The following is an 18178-nucleotide window of genomic DNA, read 5'->3' as shown; positions in this document are numbered from 1 at the left end:
AAAAGTCAGCCAGAGAAAGGTGCTCAGGCAATGCACCTCTCATGTTTCGTAATCTCTAGGATCTTTTCAAGAGGAGAAGAGCTAATAGTGGTGATGCTAAATGGCGCCTGAGAAGCAGCAATGCACGAAAGGAAGTGTCATTCAAAACAGAATGGAGGAGAAATGGCAGTGCCTGGTAGGAAATTGGCCTAATATAAGAGGTGGCACCTTACTGTTATCCTGCTGACAGGCCAAGTTAACTATCAGAATAGCTTTGCTATTTAAACACTTGTGTGAGTACATCAGATACAAGAAGCAGAACTGAGCACTGAGAAACCACTGAGAAAATCTAACTGGCTGGTGTCAAACATGCTGAGCTTTAGAAATCAGTTCACTTTTAGAAATGCCTTCGAAAGCCTGATTGAAATAGTACAGCCTGTTCTGTGGAGTATGTCCCTAGTTTTTTATTTTTTCCAGCATTGTGTACTAAAAGTGTTTTGGTGTCAGGCTGTTTTTTAGGGATTACTGAAAAAAAGGGGCCAGTGTGGCACCACACAGCCATGCTTGTGGGTAGTTTGCAGAGCCTGTCAGCCCTGTTAGCATAAGGCAGAAACCACAGGAGCTGAAGTCTGTGCCTAGAAAAGAGTGACAACCCTGGAAGCTACATTACATTTTTCTTCTTATTAATCAGTACTGATGACAGGAATTACCTTCTCAGATATAGATCTATATGGAATAACTTTAAAACTCAAAACTAAGACATATTGCCAGGAATTGGAGTATTCCAGAGGACTGATAATGTTAAAATTTAAATTGGGTTCCACTCTCATTTGGGCAGAATAGTCTTGGTATGTAGTCCAAGCTAATAAATTGACTCCTAGTGTGTTGGTTCTGTCAACATACCTGCAGTGCAGCAAGCAGGATACCACAGGCAATAGAAACACTGATTTCATTATAGTAATGCGTCTTCTTCTTGCCATTTGGAAGCCGCCCATATACCTGCTTGAAAATGAGGATCAGATATGGAGCAGTGTCCAAGTACTCTTTGATCCAGTTTGTTCTGCAAAAGAATGTTTAAGACATTTATTTTGCAACCTTTTCACTTTCCCATAAGCCACATTTACTGTCTGCAGAGGGGCACTAAAGGTACATGACGATTATAGCAGCAGACTAAAGCTTAGAACATTTACTGCAAAGGATTAAGTATTATCAGCTTAAATAGAAACATTTTTGGAAAAAAAAAAGCTTGAATAGAGTTCTCAATTTTAACAGATTTGGCTGAGGAGTTGATGTGCTCACTCTGAAGAGTAGAATTGCATACAAATAAGCTACCTCTTATCTATGACTGGCCTCATGGGCATTTGCCTGTGAGATTATTTAATTCCTGGAATTTTACAGATTTGCTTATTACTAGCAGTGCCAACTTTTTTGTGATTGCAGGGAAAACTGCTGGCAAAAATGTTCAAAACTTCTTTGTCTGTGATCTAAACCTAAATGTATTCTCATGGCAAAAAAAAATGTTACTTTGGTTCTGAGTATTTCAGCCCTGTTAGAATTCATTTGGCTCCCAACTTTTTAAATATCAATTTAAATATATTAATTATGATGTAGAATTTAGAGAAGAAAATGTGCACTTTCTACTATTTGCACTCAAAATATAAAAAATACTGGGGTTTAGTTGTTTGCATAGCACATAAATTTGCATGGCACCTAAGCACATGTAAAATAACATTATGAAATAGGTAGGGCAAATAAACCCTACAAAGCTTTGTGCATATGTTTCATTTGACAAGCCAAGACTCAGTAAATATCTTCCCATTGCGAGAAGTTAAGCAAGTCAGTCAGACTTCGGAGGGCATTTGGAACAATTAAATATTGTATAATTCAACACTTGGATAGGGTCAAGCCTTGGGGCTACCTCAGTCAGTAGCAAAGCTTCCAATGACTCTGGGAGCTCCACTGCTTGGCAAACAACAGGAAAAATCTGGGACAAGAGTTTCAGCAACAGAGGTTACACAGGAAAAAATAATGATGGAGCCAAATGCTTGGAAAACTTTCAAGATGGAGAGCATATAAAACCTTTTGCTGGAAGCAATTTTATGAACCAGCCACCAAGACACGATTCTATGCATATTTATAAGTTTTTCTTTCCAAGTGTGAATCTTAGAAATATATTAAAAATGAGAGGGAAGAAGAAATTGAAAATGACATAAGTCTTTCCTAGACTAAAACATATCTCCTTTCAAACTCCTTAGCCAATTGACTTTTCATACCTGAATCTTTTCAGGTCATTAACCCATCTGTCTCCCATCCTTTTTTTGTAGTTGATTTCCTCTTCTTCTTCTACAATTTCACGAATCTTACGTTTTAAATATGGATCTTGCACTACCACAAAGGTCCAGGGCTCAGTGTGTGCTCCACTAGGTGAAGTACCTTCATACAAAAACAGGGAAAGATGAAAACCCAGGAAGGAGGGTGGGCAGTAAGAGGTTTCAGCTATTCCTTGTGAGCTTTCAGGCTGACCAAGAGTGACGGGAAAGCAACTGAATGAGATGGGAGGAAAAGGACTGAGGCAAGTTCTGGCAGACAATCCTGTTCATTTATTTCTTAAAGAATGAGAAGTCCCATTCAAGGACAGAGATTAGTCCTTTCATACAGCAATCTTACAGGAAGGGTAAGTTAAGGATTTCTAAAAGTTCCTTTTGGTTCTTATGATGAAACGGTAACATGGTGCAACACATGCCCACAGTAATTATACGGAAAGCAATGCACTGTCTGAATATGCAGCCAACTCTGAGACCTGATTTTAGTTAAAGGGCAAAACTAATGGCTTTCAGGGAAACAAGGCTGAGTGACCACCCGCAGGAACCTGTCACTGACTGACTAAGATAAGGAGCTGCACAACAAAGACATCTGCCATATAGCATACAGCTTTGAGTTTTTTGTCCCAAAGGCTGCTGGTGTATGTAGGTGTGCACATAGAAAGTCTGTACTTGCTCACCCACCACCACCATAGGAGAATATTTTAACTGCCTAGAGGTTAAAAACCAGAAGCTGAAGGATACAGTTATCTGCCCAGATTCACATATATATGGGTTAAAAAGACTGCTTAGATCTCTCTGATCCCTCATACACATTTAAAACTATTTGAAGATCTTAAACACATACAATAGTTGCTCACCTAAGGACTGATTTTAGCTTGAGAAACACTGAATAAGCAGCTCGAACTATCTTTATATATTAAAATGTTTTTATATTGTGAACCTTGCCTCTCCTCAGACTTGGGTAAAAACTGATGACATTTATGCTTCATTTTGTTTTCTTTTTCTCTACACAGCCCAAAGCTTTCAGGATTACTAAGTACTTCATCTGCACGCCAGGCTTGTTCGCTTTGCTGCTTTTGCCAAAACATGCTCAGTGTTTTAATGACTTCTAGTTAATTAGAGGGAGACAGAGGCTCGTTACAGTGCAGTAGCAAAGCTGCTTACAGTTTTTAAAGGGAAAACAATGCACCTCAAATGTTGAGAATCTTTATATTATTAATCCTGCTAAGGGCCACTGAGCTGTTTTCTAAGGCAGCCTGGAATATTTTCTATAGCAGGAGCAGCTGGCTCATAGAATAAGAGAAATAATGAGGGTCAAAACCACTTCTGGCTGAAGTCAATGTTACTAAAGCAGAGATGAGATTAGGCCAGGATGTGACAGTAACGATTTGAAACGCATAAATTCTCAACAACAAAATAATCAATTTCTGACATTCCACCAAATAACCTTGATCAGGGTCCTCATCATAACACTCCAGTCATATGCAACGAGGATCTGGACTGATGTCAGAAGGACTGGAAAAGGTTTTTTGTTCTAGACAGAAATTCTTTTTCTATAATAAACCCTAACCATTTATATCACCTGAAATATTTTGCTTGCCTAAGAAAATTTCATCACTATGTTTGTGGGGGGAACCCAAACATCAAAACACACACTGGATATTTTAATGCATTGCATTTTAAAGCATGCAAAGTACACACGGTTTGACATTTTTAAGAGAAAACACTTTAATATTTCTATTTGAAAGATGTCTCACTAAACCACACACAAATTTTATTTTAAATAACATCTTTTAAAGGTTGAAAATTAAGTATTTTGCTTCATGCTGTTGAAATGCTCTTCTTCCCTTATGGGTGAACTGCAAATACAAAGGAATTGGGAATGCTCCAAACAATTCCCCAACATATTGTTTGTTGTTCAAACTGAGTAATTTCTGATGAATCAATGGGTGCTAATTCAATCCGGTTACAGGTGAATCTGGTACAACCATAAGAAAAATGCCAATTTTGTTGGCTTTTCCACACCACCTTTTCACAGTTACACAGTTGAACAACAATGGTGATCCTTTTTTTGTTTTTTTTCAGACCTTGAACCACTCAGTACCATACCTGCTGTTCTGATGACATTATCGATAACCTCCCTGGGGACCGGCTCATCACTAAGAAACCTGACAGATCGCCTCTTATTTAGAAGCTCGTAAAATGTCTGTGACCTTTTAATCATTTCAGCCTCAGAGTAGCGCTCCGCAGTGAAGGGGACATGGGCAACATTTTCTTCAAGTCCTTGCCACTCTTCATCAACCTCTGCAAGAAAACACAAGTGGTTAGGGATTTTTTTGCTGGAGAATGCTGTTGATATCCTTGGCATTCACTGCTGGAACGCACTTTGTCCTGCATTGGTGTACACTTTACTTCTACATCACTCCTAAGGCAAAGTCTGAGGTTCCAGTTGACACAACTCGTTGATCCCTAGCTCCAGCTGCTGAATAAACATCTTATTTAAATACCAAGAGGCACGAGGGTCCTGATTGGCTGTTGCAAGTGTGATCCACAAAGAAGTCATTGCCGTCTCTGCTTCAGCCTGCAAGCCTGCCTGCAAAAATGGGTTACAAGTTGAAACAGCAGTGAAAAACTGGCTAGGCCTTCAGCCCACTTTTCTCATCAAGTAACTGAATATGTATGTTCCTTCTTGAGCAGTCTAATAAGAAAAAAAAAAGTCAAATTACTGAAGTTAAGGAGAGAGCTTAACTACCATTATGTGAAAAATCTCCTCTGAAGAGCTGAATGTCAACTTCTTCAATATTCATGTTTCATAGCCAAAGCACTGCAAGTCTTAGCTCTGCAGAAATGTGACTTTGTGGTTAAGCTCTTTGGTTTCCTAACACTTCCAGCATAAGACAAAATGGATGACAGGCATCTATACTTAGAATAACAATATATCAAATATAGGATATTGTGTTTCTTATCTTTAAATTAAGAACTCTAAATGGTTCCCCGTTTCACTGAAATCTGTCTCTCTGGGGTTTTTTATATCACAAAATGAATCTTCTGTTGTCTCTGAGATCTCTTTCTGCCCTTTATTCCTAGAATCAGCAGAGATAGCATTTTTTGCAGCTATGATGTGAAAGTTAAAGCCATTTAAATACTGCATTTTGACTAGTCGATAGTATTGAACAATTTGCAACAGAGAGCTGAGTCAGGAAAAATATTCCGGTTCTTTTTCAGTCACCATTAGGCTATTATTCCAGAATCATAGCAATTTCCAGTGCAAATTCAAACAGCAATTATTTCTGTGTTTTAGTAGTATGAAGTTGCCTTAGAGACCAGGCTGAATTTTTGTTCATTTTATAAACAGCAGTGAAATATTCACAAGTGTATCTCAGCATGTGCAAGAGGGTGAAATAAATCCAGTTTCATACATTGAATCTGGACAGAATTATTCTGGTCCCCAAACAACACACATTTCATTTTGCATACCCAAAGAATTCTCTTTGTTTAGCATTTCATGCCTCTGTTGAGCACTCTTGGTCACAGTCTGCAAGGACCTGGCTCCACGTTAATGCGAAGCAGTGACCTGCTGTAAAAATTATTTTTGCAGCGACCTACTGTAAAAATTATTTTTGTGACCATCTTGTACACTCAAGCTGAAAAGTAAAAAGGTACCTCTTCCTAATGTTCCCTTTGTGGTTTACACTTAGGAAAGTAGTGATGAATGTGTGCTCATTTTGTGGTGGGGAGTTTTTTTTTCACATGAAAGAAGAAGAGAAGAAAAAAAGTCCAATTGCTGTTTGGTCAAGATGCCTCAACTTAATAATAAGGCGAAAAAAGAAATGTACTTTCAAAGATTTTGAATATGGAAAAAAGGTGAGGCAAATAGTGAGAATGAAAAACCTTTATACCCTCCAACTGGGAATACTGGCAGAGGGAGAAGAAGAACCCAGGATTGAGGGAACTGACACACAAAATCAAAACTCTCCTGGCAATTTTTTTTTTAATAAATTCATCTAGTATTTATTCTCCTCTACCATGTGTCTACCATTCATTCTTAGCAGTTAACATTATCCATATGCTAAGATAAAATCATTATCAGCACCATCTGTTCAGTGCATGCTCTCTATATCTTTAATTGCTGTGTTTAGACATACTCCTATTCATATGGTCACATTATATAATACTACAAGTGTCTTGTTTACATCTCTGTGTATTCCATGACTTGATGGACAACAGACATCCTGCTGGTAAGTCTATTACCTTGTTACCCACATTCTCAAGATTGCCATCGATTCCATTGTACATTTACAGTAGTCTTCAGGCTTCCTGCCTTTTATGAAAATCTGAAATGGTTTTGGCTCAGGCATCCCATGAATCTCATTTTAACGAAATCTCGTTTTAGAAGTACTATTTCTCTAACTCTATCAGAAATTTCTCTCAGGATACATTTTAGGAAGATGACTGTGATCTTCCCAGCAGTTCATATGGGAGGTTATAATCAGCCTACAAACCGTATAATAAATTTTGCCTCATTTTGTAGCAAAAAATCTTACCATGAGTTCCTGGTAACATAAGCTCACACTGAGAACAATGACTTGTCATTTCACTTCCTTTGGCCACTTATTTTACCTACACTGACACTTTCCTGTATTATTGGCTTCCACTTGTATGTCATTAGGAAATTTCATGTGTCCTCCTTGGTTTATGCAAAGACCATTAGATAATATTAACAAATGTCCTGAAACTGATCCTTGAGAAACTTCAGTCTAGAGGAATGTGTTTGCTTTCCAAACAAGCTCTTTCAGTTTCTTCTCTAAGGAATTGCTTCCTAAGCATTAAATTCCTTTGCAAATCCCTTTTCCAGTGTAAAGAGGATGCATAGGAAAACAATTAAATAAATGCAAAGAAAGCTTTCAGATCTTTGGATATAAAATTCTGGGTAACTGACCCTGTTGTTTTTTGCTTGATTAATGGCAGACTGTACAAAATCTGCCACTACAGGAATCCCAGTAGTGAATCCAATCTTGAACTGAGTGTGTGGCTAAAAGAGAACTAAAAGAGATGGATTGCCTTACTAGTGGGTTATAAATAGTGCCTAGCAGGCTGATCCTGGAAACCCCAAGAGTTGGTTATAGATCTTAAGCAAAAGAAGTAGCAAGTGGAGAGGTAGACCCTGGAAGAAAGAAGCCAGAATCAAAATATTGTGAAAATTACCTCAAACTGGAATATAGTTACAGAAGGTTTTTAAGATCTTCAGAGAAGTGGAGTGGCTGTTTTGTAAAGAGAAGACTTGCTGTTTTGCCCAGTAAATGGAAAGCTAAGAGGTGATCTGATTGCTATCTATAAGCCACAGGAGGATATATACCAGGGCTGGAAGAGTATCCTTTAAAATATGAAGAGGAAGGAACAGGAAAAATGGGTATACAGTAGTATTAAATAAGTTTGGGCAGACAGGCAGGCAGAGAAGGATTTTTAACCTATAGCATGGAGTTCTGGACCAATCTTCCAGCAAGGTTAAAGAAATAGGGTCATGAATGGCCAGTTTTCATGTTCATTCTGCTGATGACAAGGCTGGATTTGTCTGCAGCAGTAGGAAGATAAACACAGTAATGCATCATGTACATCTGAGTCCCGTGTTCCTAAATGACACAAAACATGAACTGTTATTGAAATGGAAAACTAAATTGCTACTGCCTCATTCATGTCAGTAGCGTTATTAAGATATGGGAAGTCTTTGAAATTGGGGAGAAGATAAATGCTTTTAAGTGGAAGAGGTCTATTACAAAAAGTATGACAAGCAATGAACAGTTGTCTCTGAGAAGAAATGGAATATTTGGAACTTCCTACATTGCTTTGTATTCTTTAAGTAGAGTGTATTGCCAATGTCCCCACAATTAAATATATAGTAATAAAATATCTTTGTTGTTAATCTGTGCAATTTATCCCCGGAATAACAAGGATACAAATATAATTCAACCACATCTTCCACACCACTTTAAACTGGGTCTTTACTTTATCCATCAGTTGTACAGATCTGAATTTATGATCAAGAAAATGATTGATATGCATTAAGACTGGACATGGTTTTCAGTAGTCCAGATCTAATTGTGTAAATCTGAATCAGTGGGAGATGAGGTACCACCACTTTGGGACAAGATGCCCACTACTATTAGAAAGTCCTCATGACTCATTGTTCAAGGCAAGGCTGAAGAAACATCTTTTTCATCTGTATCTAATTGATAGTGCAATGGCCTAGTGCAAGACACAGTCAGACATATACATACACAGACCATTCTTGCCAATCCACAGCATAACAATCGCTTGTTCTGGATCTTATAAACGAAGGGGAAAGTTACAGGACAGATAGGCATGTAAACAAAGCTGCAGTGCTGCCAGTTAAAGCATTAAACAAATGGACTGAGTGCTTTGCACCTAGTGAAGGACTGGGTTTTTATCTGCTCCAAGAAACACTCATCTCTTCAGCTACTGAAAGCAGAACATACACAAGCTCCAGAGCACTTCTACCCTTCATTACCAATAAGTGACCCTACTGAGTCTGCCCAAGCAGTTCAGCTAATTACACTAAATGCTCTGCTACTCAAAGGTATGGCCCTCTCAGGTCAAACATCCCTGACGGTGCCACTTCAGTGAAGGTTCATGATATCTACAAATAAAGTCAGTGCTTTTCTTACAGAGTACTTCACATGCTTGGCAAATAGACCTTGTTTTGGTAATGGACACAAATCAAACAACTTGATCTTAAGCTATCCCTTCTCGTTCCGGAGTCTGTTGAAAATTCAGCTTGTTCACCTAGGGCAGCCCTAGATTCTAGCTTTAGACAAGTCCTTAGGAATGTTTCATCTCACCTAACTCCAATTTTCTTCAGAGGAACTTTATCTTTAAATACAAGCCAGTTTGAAACATTTAAATAGAAATGAGCTTGTTTCCATAAGATACATTAAGTAACAGAATTTACACAGCACGTAAAATATTCTTTACTATTATAAAATCTGTGTTTACGTTCATGTTTCCATTTCAGCATCTAGTACAGTCAGTGAAAATTTTAACACTGACAAGTGTTAAATTTTAACAAGGGGAATACATTTTGATCTCTACTTAGCAAAAGATCCTTACCAGCTCTTCTACTTCTCATTGCTACTCTTCTCACTTAAGATGGACTTTTCCCTGCTAAAGAAAAACTTCCCAGAGCATGATGAAATTATTTTAATTTTTCTAGAGATAAAAGACATACCATTAAGGGAAAGATAATTATTTATTATTAAAAGCAAAATAGCAAGAAAACCGATTTTAACACTGGATGACATGGTAACTTGAGAAAGGTTTTATTTAAAAATAAATAAATCTTTTAGCAACAGCACCAATATGTCTACCTGTCAATTTTTTTGCAAGGAATTTTAAACTAATACAATTTTGAATTTAGCACCTGAATAAAATGGTAAGCAACTAGCACATAAATGAATGACTTTATATATGGAGCTGTGGCAGTGAGGTTCCTTGTTAAGAACTAATAGGTTTGCTTATTTAGAGGATCTAAATTTTTAAACTGATAGAAGCAAGCATAGTCCGGGATGATAATTCATAAATTATCACTTGAACTACCTTCAGGAATTTTAATTTGCAGTAATTTAACTGAACTAGCAAGCCATCAGTGACAAAGGGATTATGCGATAATTTTATGCAGAATCTATTTTGCATTGAAAAAAGGAGGATACAACATATGAAGTAATTTTTAAAGAAACTTTACGTATTTGGGAATTAGTCAACATGGTTTAAAATGTTCCAGGTATCAACTGTTTCTGGAAACTGATACAAAACACTAACTCAAAGTACACTGAACACTGAGAAAAGAAGAGAAATAATGGATCTTAGAAATAAGTATATGTACAGAAGAACAATATGTTTCAAGATTTCTAGAAGTGGAGTCAGGGAATGTGTAATTATGGGACCAAAAAAAAGAATCCCCACAAAAAGCCTTTGAAGCCAGCTTCAGGAAAAGGAAAAAAAAAAAGAGAGCTGTATTAACTACAACTTTAGAAGCTTCATAGGAATAGAACTCTGTAGATTTTTATTTCACAAGGAAATAAAGGCAGTTTATGGAGGATAGTCAGGAAGCAAGAAGAAGGAAGGGTACATACAGTGTTTAGACTTTTGTCCAAGATGTGCATCAGAAACAGCTACTGAAAATAAGAGTCATTCTGTATAGGTTCAAATAGGCAGTTGAGTGAACAGATTAGCAGCATCACCACATTCTGTTCTTGAATATTTGATCAATAGCTTTCAAATGGTTCTAGTTTCAGCTAAAGCTCTCAGGGACATTCTCAGAAGCCACAAATGGAGGACTTAAAACCATTTCCAACTTTTTAGGGGTGTTGAGACCAAATATGTAGCACTGGGTGGTAAAGTGAGATGAGATGTCTACAAAATCAGCTTGCAGATATAAACTGTCTGCTCAGGTCTTCCCTTTGCTCACACTTATAAGACCTGGGACGAGGTTGGGGGGACTTTAGCAGGATCTCCTTTCTTTCCTTACGTTGCCCATAAAGTTCCTCATAGGTTTGAGATCTGCTGTTCAGAGGAACAGACAGGGGTCTTTGAAAATGTGTTTTCTTTTTGCTCTCTGACCTGGATCTGGAGGAATTAGAGGTTTACACCAACAGTGACATGACATGAGGACTGCCTCCTTCCTGGGAGCTGACAAGCTCAGGGCACAGCAGCAGAATAGCATTATACATTGCTGTCACTGTGGAGAAGTCCAGAGGATTACATCTCCTTTATTCATGTCAGCAGATAAAATTCAAACAATGAAGTGTTCAGATGGATAAGATTTTTCTTACCTTCTTCGTCTAAGGTATGGTCAGTACCATCCTTTAAATCTTCATCCACCCACGGGCGAGATGTAAGCTTGCTTTTAATGTCACGTTTTTCCTTCTCTCCATTAGTTTTCTTTATTATTACCCCAATCAAAACACATATAATGGCTATAAAGACTGGGGTGAGGGAAGAAAAGAGTGCCATGACTATGGAAATATGGAGCCTTTATTCCAAGTTCAGTAGTTTCTCACGAAAAGGAAGGGTTGAAGAGGAAAGAGCAGAACGACAGTAAGCAAAAAGGGGTGGACCCAAGGTTCAGTCCTCGATCATATCCTGCTTCTACTTTTCAGTCACCTCCCCCACAATCTTATCTGCAATGTGCTCCTGCTGTTAATAAACAGCTCATGCCATTAAACAAACTCCAGACACAGGTTTATATATTTTCTGGGGAGAAGCAGTTTATAAAAAGCATGCAGAGGCACTGACCATATACAAACACATAAATGCTGTCCAGTGCAAAATAAATTTAAAAAGTCCAACACCTTTCAAAACCCCCCTCTTATTTTTATTGCTATACTCATCCCAGTAATCTTTCTTGTAACAGTGATTATGAGAAGAGCCAAGTGGGAATATGACTTTTAAAAACTGATGGCATCTCTTCAATTTTTAATTCATAAAATTAGTTGTATTACATGTGTCCTGGGAAATCAGAATATTACCAATTGAATACCAGCTTGCAGCACCACCTTTGGCTATGTAAACAGGTCAAAGAACAGTGGCAGCATTACCTCCGTGTAAAGTATGAATGAGATGATTCACAGAACTCTGTATTCGTGCTGGATATTCTGGGGGAACTAAAACGAAGAATACAGGGAATCAAAGTAAAAAATATTTGAGGGCCATAGTGAATTTTATAAAATTCTTATCAAAGATTAAAAATCAATATGATCCTGGTTTAATACAATAATGGTCAATGTCTAAATGCTTAACCCATTTTTTACTTCAACCAGCTGCTTGGGAATTGAATCAACACAGCAGCATGGAATTGATGTCTTTATCTGGGACTGTTGGGATATGCTGGATAATGAAATGTCAGATGTCAGTAGGTGCTGAAGAGTGTGCTGGAGAGGAGGGTAAAGGGGTACTGGCTGCATGCAGTCACCAGTGCCCATCAGCCCTTTTTAGCATCAGCTAAGCACCAGCCCTGCCAAGCCTTATCCCATGCTATAGGAGGTCAGTTCTGAAGTCCTAGCAAGTTAATCCCATGCCAATCCATGGCAAATTAATCTGCGTTTTGAATAAGCCTACCCGAGATAAGAGGGAGGAGTCTTGGCTGTAACCATTCCATGAGATGGTGAGCCCCAGAGCCCTGGCACATCTCGCACTGCAACAGGCACCTGCAGGGGGCATTGCAGGTCAAACCTAAAGCATTCCCGGTTTCCTCAATGTGAAAACCAGGACACACAGGGGAAAGAGAAGTTGGGGTATGCACAGGTTTCATCCTGACAGGTTCTCAGTTCATACCCCACTACTCACATCTCTCAGTCTGCTGTTTTTGCAGCACTGGGCACACCCTTACTGGTCCCATTTGACATTGTCAGTCCAAAGGCTCCCTATCTTCCAGTGCTTCAGCAGATACTGCCAGCTGCCTTGAAGATTGGTCTGTGTGTTGGGAAGCATAGATTAATGACCAAGTTGCTGCAAAGGAAGAGGAATGTGTGGCCATGCCAGTTGGCCACACACAGTGATAGTCTGGCTAACAGTCCGGTCATGCTCCTTTTATTAAAAGGGCAAGGCGAAGAAAATTGCTCAGCTGTGCACACAGTGTGCAGACATACTTAGAGGCAAAATGAAACTACCTCACAACTTGTACCCAGGCTGGGCTTTCTCAGCTGCCCAGCTCAAAAACAGAATAAATGTGTTACTGCTGTTGTAGTGCAACATACTCCAACACACAGGCCCCCAGTCCCTGCAGGTACTAGTCCTTCCAGGCAATGTAGGGGGATCTGTCTAAGAAGGGCAGCCCCAGGACCAGCCAAGTGTTCACCCAAGTCCATCAGAGATGAAATAAAGAGGACATACAAAAGTTGTGCTTAGGTTTCTAATCTAATCCAGTAAAGTTGGCAACAAACTGCCACCTACCTCTGGCTAAGAGGACGACTTGCTTGAAAACTGAAGCCATGAGTCTTGTCTTTCCTGCTCTCCAGTCAATTTGTGACGTAGGACATCTGCTTGAGTCATTGATACTGGGCTGCACGTATAAAAAGCCCCAAAACACATACACTGTACAGGGACAGAAAGGACAAAAATTATCATGTGGGGAAAAAAACAGATGGAAATTTATCCTCTCTATCTTTGATTTAGAGTAGTTATTTAAACTCGTTTGTCCTGCCTTCTGGACATCCAGTCATGGGGAGAAGTACTTCACCTTATTCTAATTAGAAACAATGAATTCATTCATGCAACTAGAGAAGGAACCGGCAATTTCATAAGGCACATTTTCAACAGCCCACTCTGTAGCAAGAAAGGAAAAGGGAATGTGGTCTGAATGGTGCTGACTATTTCTCCCACATGGAATATATTAACCTTAAATATTCACATACACATAAAGTAGGATCTGGATGTTTTGCAGCTGAGATTCCATCCTGTGGAGAGAAAAGTCTGTGCTGAAAGAGAGAACAGCAATATAGAAGGCTGAATGATGTTATTTAGAATAACTACCTCTATTTGGAATGCTGGGAACTTTGTAATCACTCCCTCCTCTGAAATACCTGTGACTTCCTTAAAGGTAATATTATTTTTTCTCTTGTAGAACAGGGAAAGAAAGAAAGCTAAATGTAAGTCCCTTTGGTATTAACTTAAACAAAATCTACAATGGTGATCTCCTTTTATCATCAGGTGACCCACCTGGTGGATGAGGGGAAGGCTGTGGATGTGGTCTACCTGGACTTCAGCAAAGCCTTTGACACCGTCTCCCATAGCATACTCCTGAAAAAGCTGGCAGCCTATGGCTTGGACAGGGGCACCCTGTGCTGGGTTAGGAACTGGCTGATGGCCAGGCCCAGAGAGTGGTGGTGAATGGGGCTGCATCCAGTTGGCGGCTGGTCACTGGTGGTGTCCCCCAGGAACCAGTGTTGGGCCCAGTTCTATTTAATATCTTTATTGATGATTTAGATGAGGTGATTGAGTCCACCACTAGCAAATTTGCAGATGACACTAAGCTGAGGGGGAGTGTTGATCAGCTGGAAGGCAGGAGGGCTCTGCAGAGGGACCTGGACAGACTGAAGAGTTGGGCTGATTCCAACGGGATGAGATTCAACAAGGCCAAGTGCCGGCTCCTGAACTGTGGCCACAACAACCCCCTGCAGAGCTACAGGCTGGGGACAGAGTGGCTGGAGAGCAGCCAGGCAGAAAGGGACCTGGAAGTTTGGATTGACAGGAAGCTGAACATGAGCCAGCAGTGTGCCCAGGTGGCCAAGAAGGCCAATGGCATCCTGGCCTGGAACAGGAACAGTGTGGCCAACAGGACCAAGGCAGTGATTCTTCCCCTGTACTCAGCGCTGGTGAGGCCTCACCTGGAGTGCTGTGTCCAGTTCTGGTCCCCTCAGTTCAGGAAGGATATTGAGGTGCTGGAGCAGGTCCAGAGAAGAGCAATGAGGCTGGTGAAGGGACTCGAGCACCAGTCCTGTGAGGAGAGGCTGAGGGAGCTTGGGTTGTTTAGCCTGGAGAAGAGGAGGCTCAGGGGAGACCTCATCACTCTCTACAACTCCCTGAAAGGAGGTTGTAGCCAGGTGGAGGTTGGTCTCTTCTCCCAGGCAACTATCAGTAAGACAAGAGGGCATGGTCCTAAGCTCTGCCAGGGGAGGTTTAGGTTGGATATTAAGAAGAAATTCTTTACAGAGAGGGTAATCAGGCATTGGAATGGGCTGCCCAGGGAAGTGGTGGATTCTCCATCCATGGAGGTTTTTAAGGTAAGACTGAATGTGGCACTTAGTGCCATGGTCTAGTAACCACAGCAGTAGTGGATTAAGGGTTGGACTTGGTAATCTCAGAGGTCCTTTCCAACCTGGCTAATTCTATGATTCTATGACATTTGTAGCCTATAAATGGCATTTGCTCATCACACATTTTTACTTTTGATACTGAGTACATTTTTTTCTTTCAGAACAACAACAACAACCATGCATAGAATTTAATGGGAAATATTAAAAAAAGTTTTGATCCAAAAACTTTTAATATTATGGTCTGTATCCTTTAAGCGTGTTTAAAACATGCCTACCTAAGTTGGTACTATGTTAGCTCTGCACTAAGCTCATGCAACTCTGGTGCTGAGGCTGTGGACTTACTACTTCTCCTATTTTACCATCCTACCGTAGATGCACCATATGATTCCAAACCACCTTTCAGCACTCAGATGTGAGCTCCAAATTATGCAGCTCCACCTCTGCATTCTCCGTGACCTCAGCATACGTCTTTCATCCTATTTGGAGCAGTCTTAAGGCATTACTATGAGATTGTCTCATGGCTAGGCAGGAGCAAGTCTCTTGGTGAGTTCTTACATGCATATGAGGTCTAACAGAAGAGCTACACAAAAGACATAAGTGGTAGGAGATCCTCTAAATGCACAAATTATCAAAGAATTATCAGTGGGTGAATGTGACCTACATAAATGCGCAGAGGTAGCAGGTAAAGAGACTGTAAATGGTTGGGCAGAACCAAAACCAGCAACCCCCCCAGTCTTTCCAACTGTCTTTTTCTATTGGTACTTTATTGGAGAACTCTTAAGACTTCTTATTGGATGCTGGAGAAAAATAATAATACCTAGACATTCAAAAAGGTATTCAATACACCTATTCAGATTGGGTTAACTGTCAAATGCAAAGTATGGTAGTTAAAACACCTAACATAGGAAGCCTCTGAGATTGAGGAAGACATATGGACGGAGAGACCTTTTTGTGCAGTCCTTAGCCTTCTTTTTTCCTAATCACCTATCCTTGGCCATGTACACACACATCACGGGTTATAGCACTTAATGTCCTCAGATAGCTAGGACTTGGTATGAGAAGTATTACTGTAGTCAAAAGCAGATCTGTATAAAATAAAGCAGTAGTAGAAACAAAGAATGCTAACAGGGAATGTACAAGAGTGCAGAGTAGGGTGAAGGAGGTACTTGCAATAAATATAGCACAAGAATGCAAGAGAAAACAAGTTTTTGGGTGTTGGCTGCAATTCCCGTTGCAAGTGTCGCTTGCTGAACACTATCAGTTACATACCTATAAGGAACATGTGCACTATTTCTGCTGCTCGTCAGTGCATAAACCACTGTCAGGAACCCTGAGTGATATCCCCATGTGATGGTGAAAGGGTCCACACAAAAATCTGTGTTTATAGTTAGAAGCAAGAAAGAGTCACCACTGGGTATTGTCTAGAGATGCAATAAAATACTACATTGTCTTCAGAAGTAAGGTTGTGACTGAAGTTGGTGTTTACTGAAAAGAAAAAACAAAGGCTATTTCAATGCCATCCATGGTCAGCTCCCAACTCAGTATATACCTGCTATGGGCAAGGCAGAAGCACCTGTGAACTGCTTAATCCATTTTCTCCATCAACACATAGAGACAAATGTCTGGGATCAGCTGAAACTTACATATCAGGTATTAGCATTACTAAAAATATCATTAGCTTAATAAGCATCTCCATCTCTGTGATACATCTAGCACATCCCCTCCTGCCTCTACCAGTGACCAGCACACAGTGCTTCTGAGCAAGGTGACCCTTACTTTTCTACTGTCTCTTGCCTCTTCTTGCACTCACATATACAACCACCCCTTGCCCCCAAGACAGCTGTATGATCTCTTTATGACCCCTGGAGATATCAGATATCTTGCCCTGTAGTACTGGATTTGATTATCTCTTTCATTAACTTAGCTCAGATTGCCACAAATGTTATTAGTGTTTATGAACTACCCTTTTGAAATCTAACAGTACAGTGAGTAATACAATTACGTCCCATAGCAACAAAAGCACAAGACAACAGTGCACCATGCAACAGAGCAATTCTTTCCATTTGTCCTCAGTATACCGCCCTTAAGTTGCAGGCTCCCTGTGTTTATGTATTAGAGGCAGAAGAAATAACCTAGCTATAGACAACGTGATTCATTAATATCTTTCTAAATGGCATAATCCATTTATTTGGATCTGTGGTATCAGGAAAACCATTACTTGTGCTCAACAGGACAATAGTGGTCCTGAAAATATTTCTGATTTCAGAAAATAACTTAGATTTTAACCCAGAGACTAGTTTACTCCCAAAATCATAACAGAAGGAACAGTTTGCTGTTGCTGTACCAGTGTTACCACCATGAACCTGTAGGAGTGAGTTTACCCCCAGCAGGAATCTGGTGGACATAGTAGTGCTACTCATTGAAGTAAAACTGTGTGGATGAGTTTTCAGAAACTCACTAAAACTTTCAGCTCTGTAAACAGAGGTCCTGAAAACCACTGAACTTACATGATAATCACCAAGGGACTGCAGATAACACAGATCTTGAAAGTTATTTGCCCCAAATATGGGGATACATTAATACCTAAAGACAAAATATTATTTTTCTATAATCACTTTTAGACATAGACTCATAATAGGCTGTGTTCAAATCTCATTTATTCTATGAGTAACCTTTGATACAAGTCCATGGGGAAAAGTAAGGGCCATTTCTGAATAGCCCCATGGTAGGTGGGAGTACACAGCCTAATAAAGATTTTTATAACCTCTTCAGAGTAGGGATGTTTAGAGAACAGGAAGGAGGGCTAGCAATGGCCCCCCCTCAGCAAGCTGAGAGTAGCCTCTTCCAGATAAATATCAAAGCAAACTAATTCTCTGCACATTGGGCCAAAGAGGGGAAGGCAAGGGCAAAATGCAGAGACAGAAATTCAAAATGCAGATTTTGTATGACCATACTGCCTGAGGCATGGGGCTGAAGCAAAAGCATAGGTAGACCTAAACCAGCTCCATAATCAGAGCCACATAGTTTCCATGATGTCAAAGTCAGCTT

At 39.8% G+C, this 18178-nt stretch overlaps 1 protein-coding gene across 2 annotated transcripts in view; it reads right to left on the bottom strand.

The window, feature by feature from the left end:
* IYD (iodotyrosine deiodinase) overlaps window positions 1-11450 on the bottom strand; it is a 54371-nt gene extending 42921 nt beyond the window's left edge. The window contains exons 1-4 of one of the 2 annotated variants that reach the window (XM_051811245.1): window positions 11150-11450; window positions 4413-4607; window positions 2253-2412; window positions 883-1039 (exon numbers count right to left, since the gene is read on the bottom strand). In XM_051811245.1, the coding sequence (XP_051667205.1) occupies window positions 883-1039; window positions 2253-2412; window positions 4413-4607; window positions 11150-11330 (693 nt within the window). In that variant the 5' untranslated portion in view covers window positions 11331-11450. The remainder of the gene's footprint in view (window positions 1-882; window positions 1040-2252; window positions 2413-4412; window positions 4608-11149) is intronic. The other variant, XM_051811244.1, reaches the window with a different exon arrangement.
* Between the last annotated feature and the right edge of the window lie 6728 nt (window positions 11451-18178).

This window comes from Manacus candei, unplaced genomic scaffold, assembly GCF_025592945.1.
Source record: "Manacus candei isolate 608988 ecotype Guabito, Panama unplaced genomic scaffold, ASM2559294v1 h1tg000081l, whole genome shotgun sequence".
Lineage (NCBI taxonomy): Eukaryota > Metazoa > Chordata > Aves > Passeriformes > Pipridae > Manacus > Manacus candei.
This window is presented reverse-complemented; position numbering and strand designations above follow the sequence as displayed.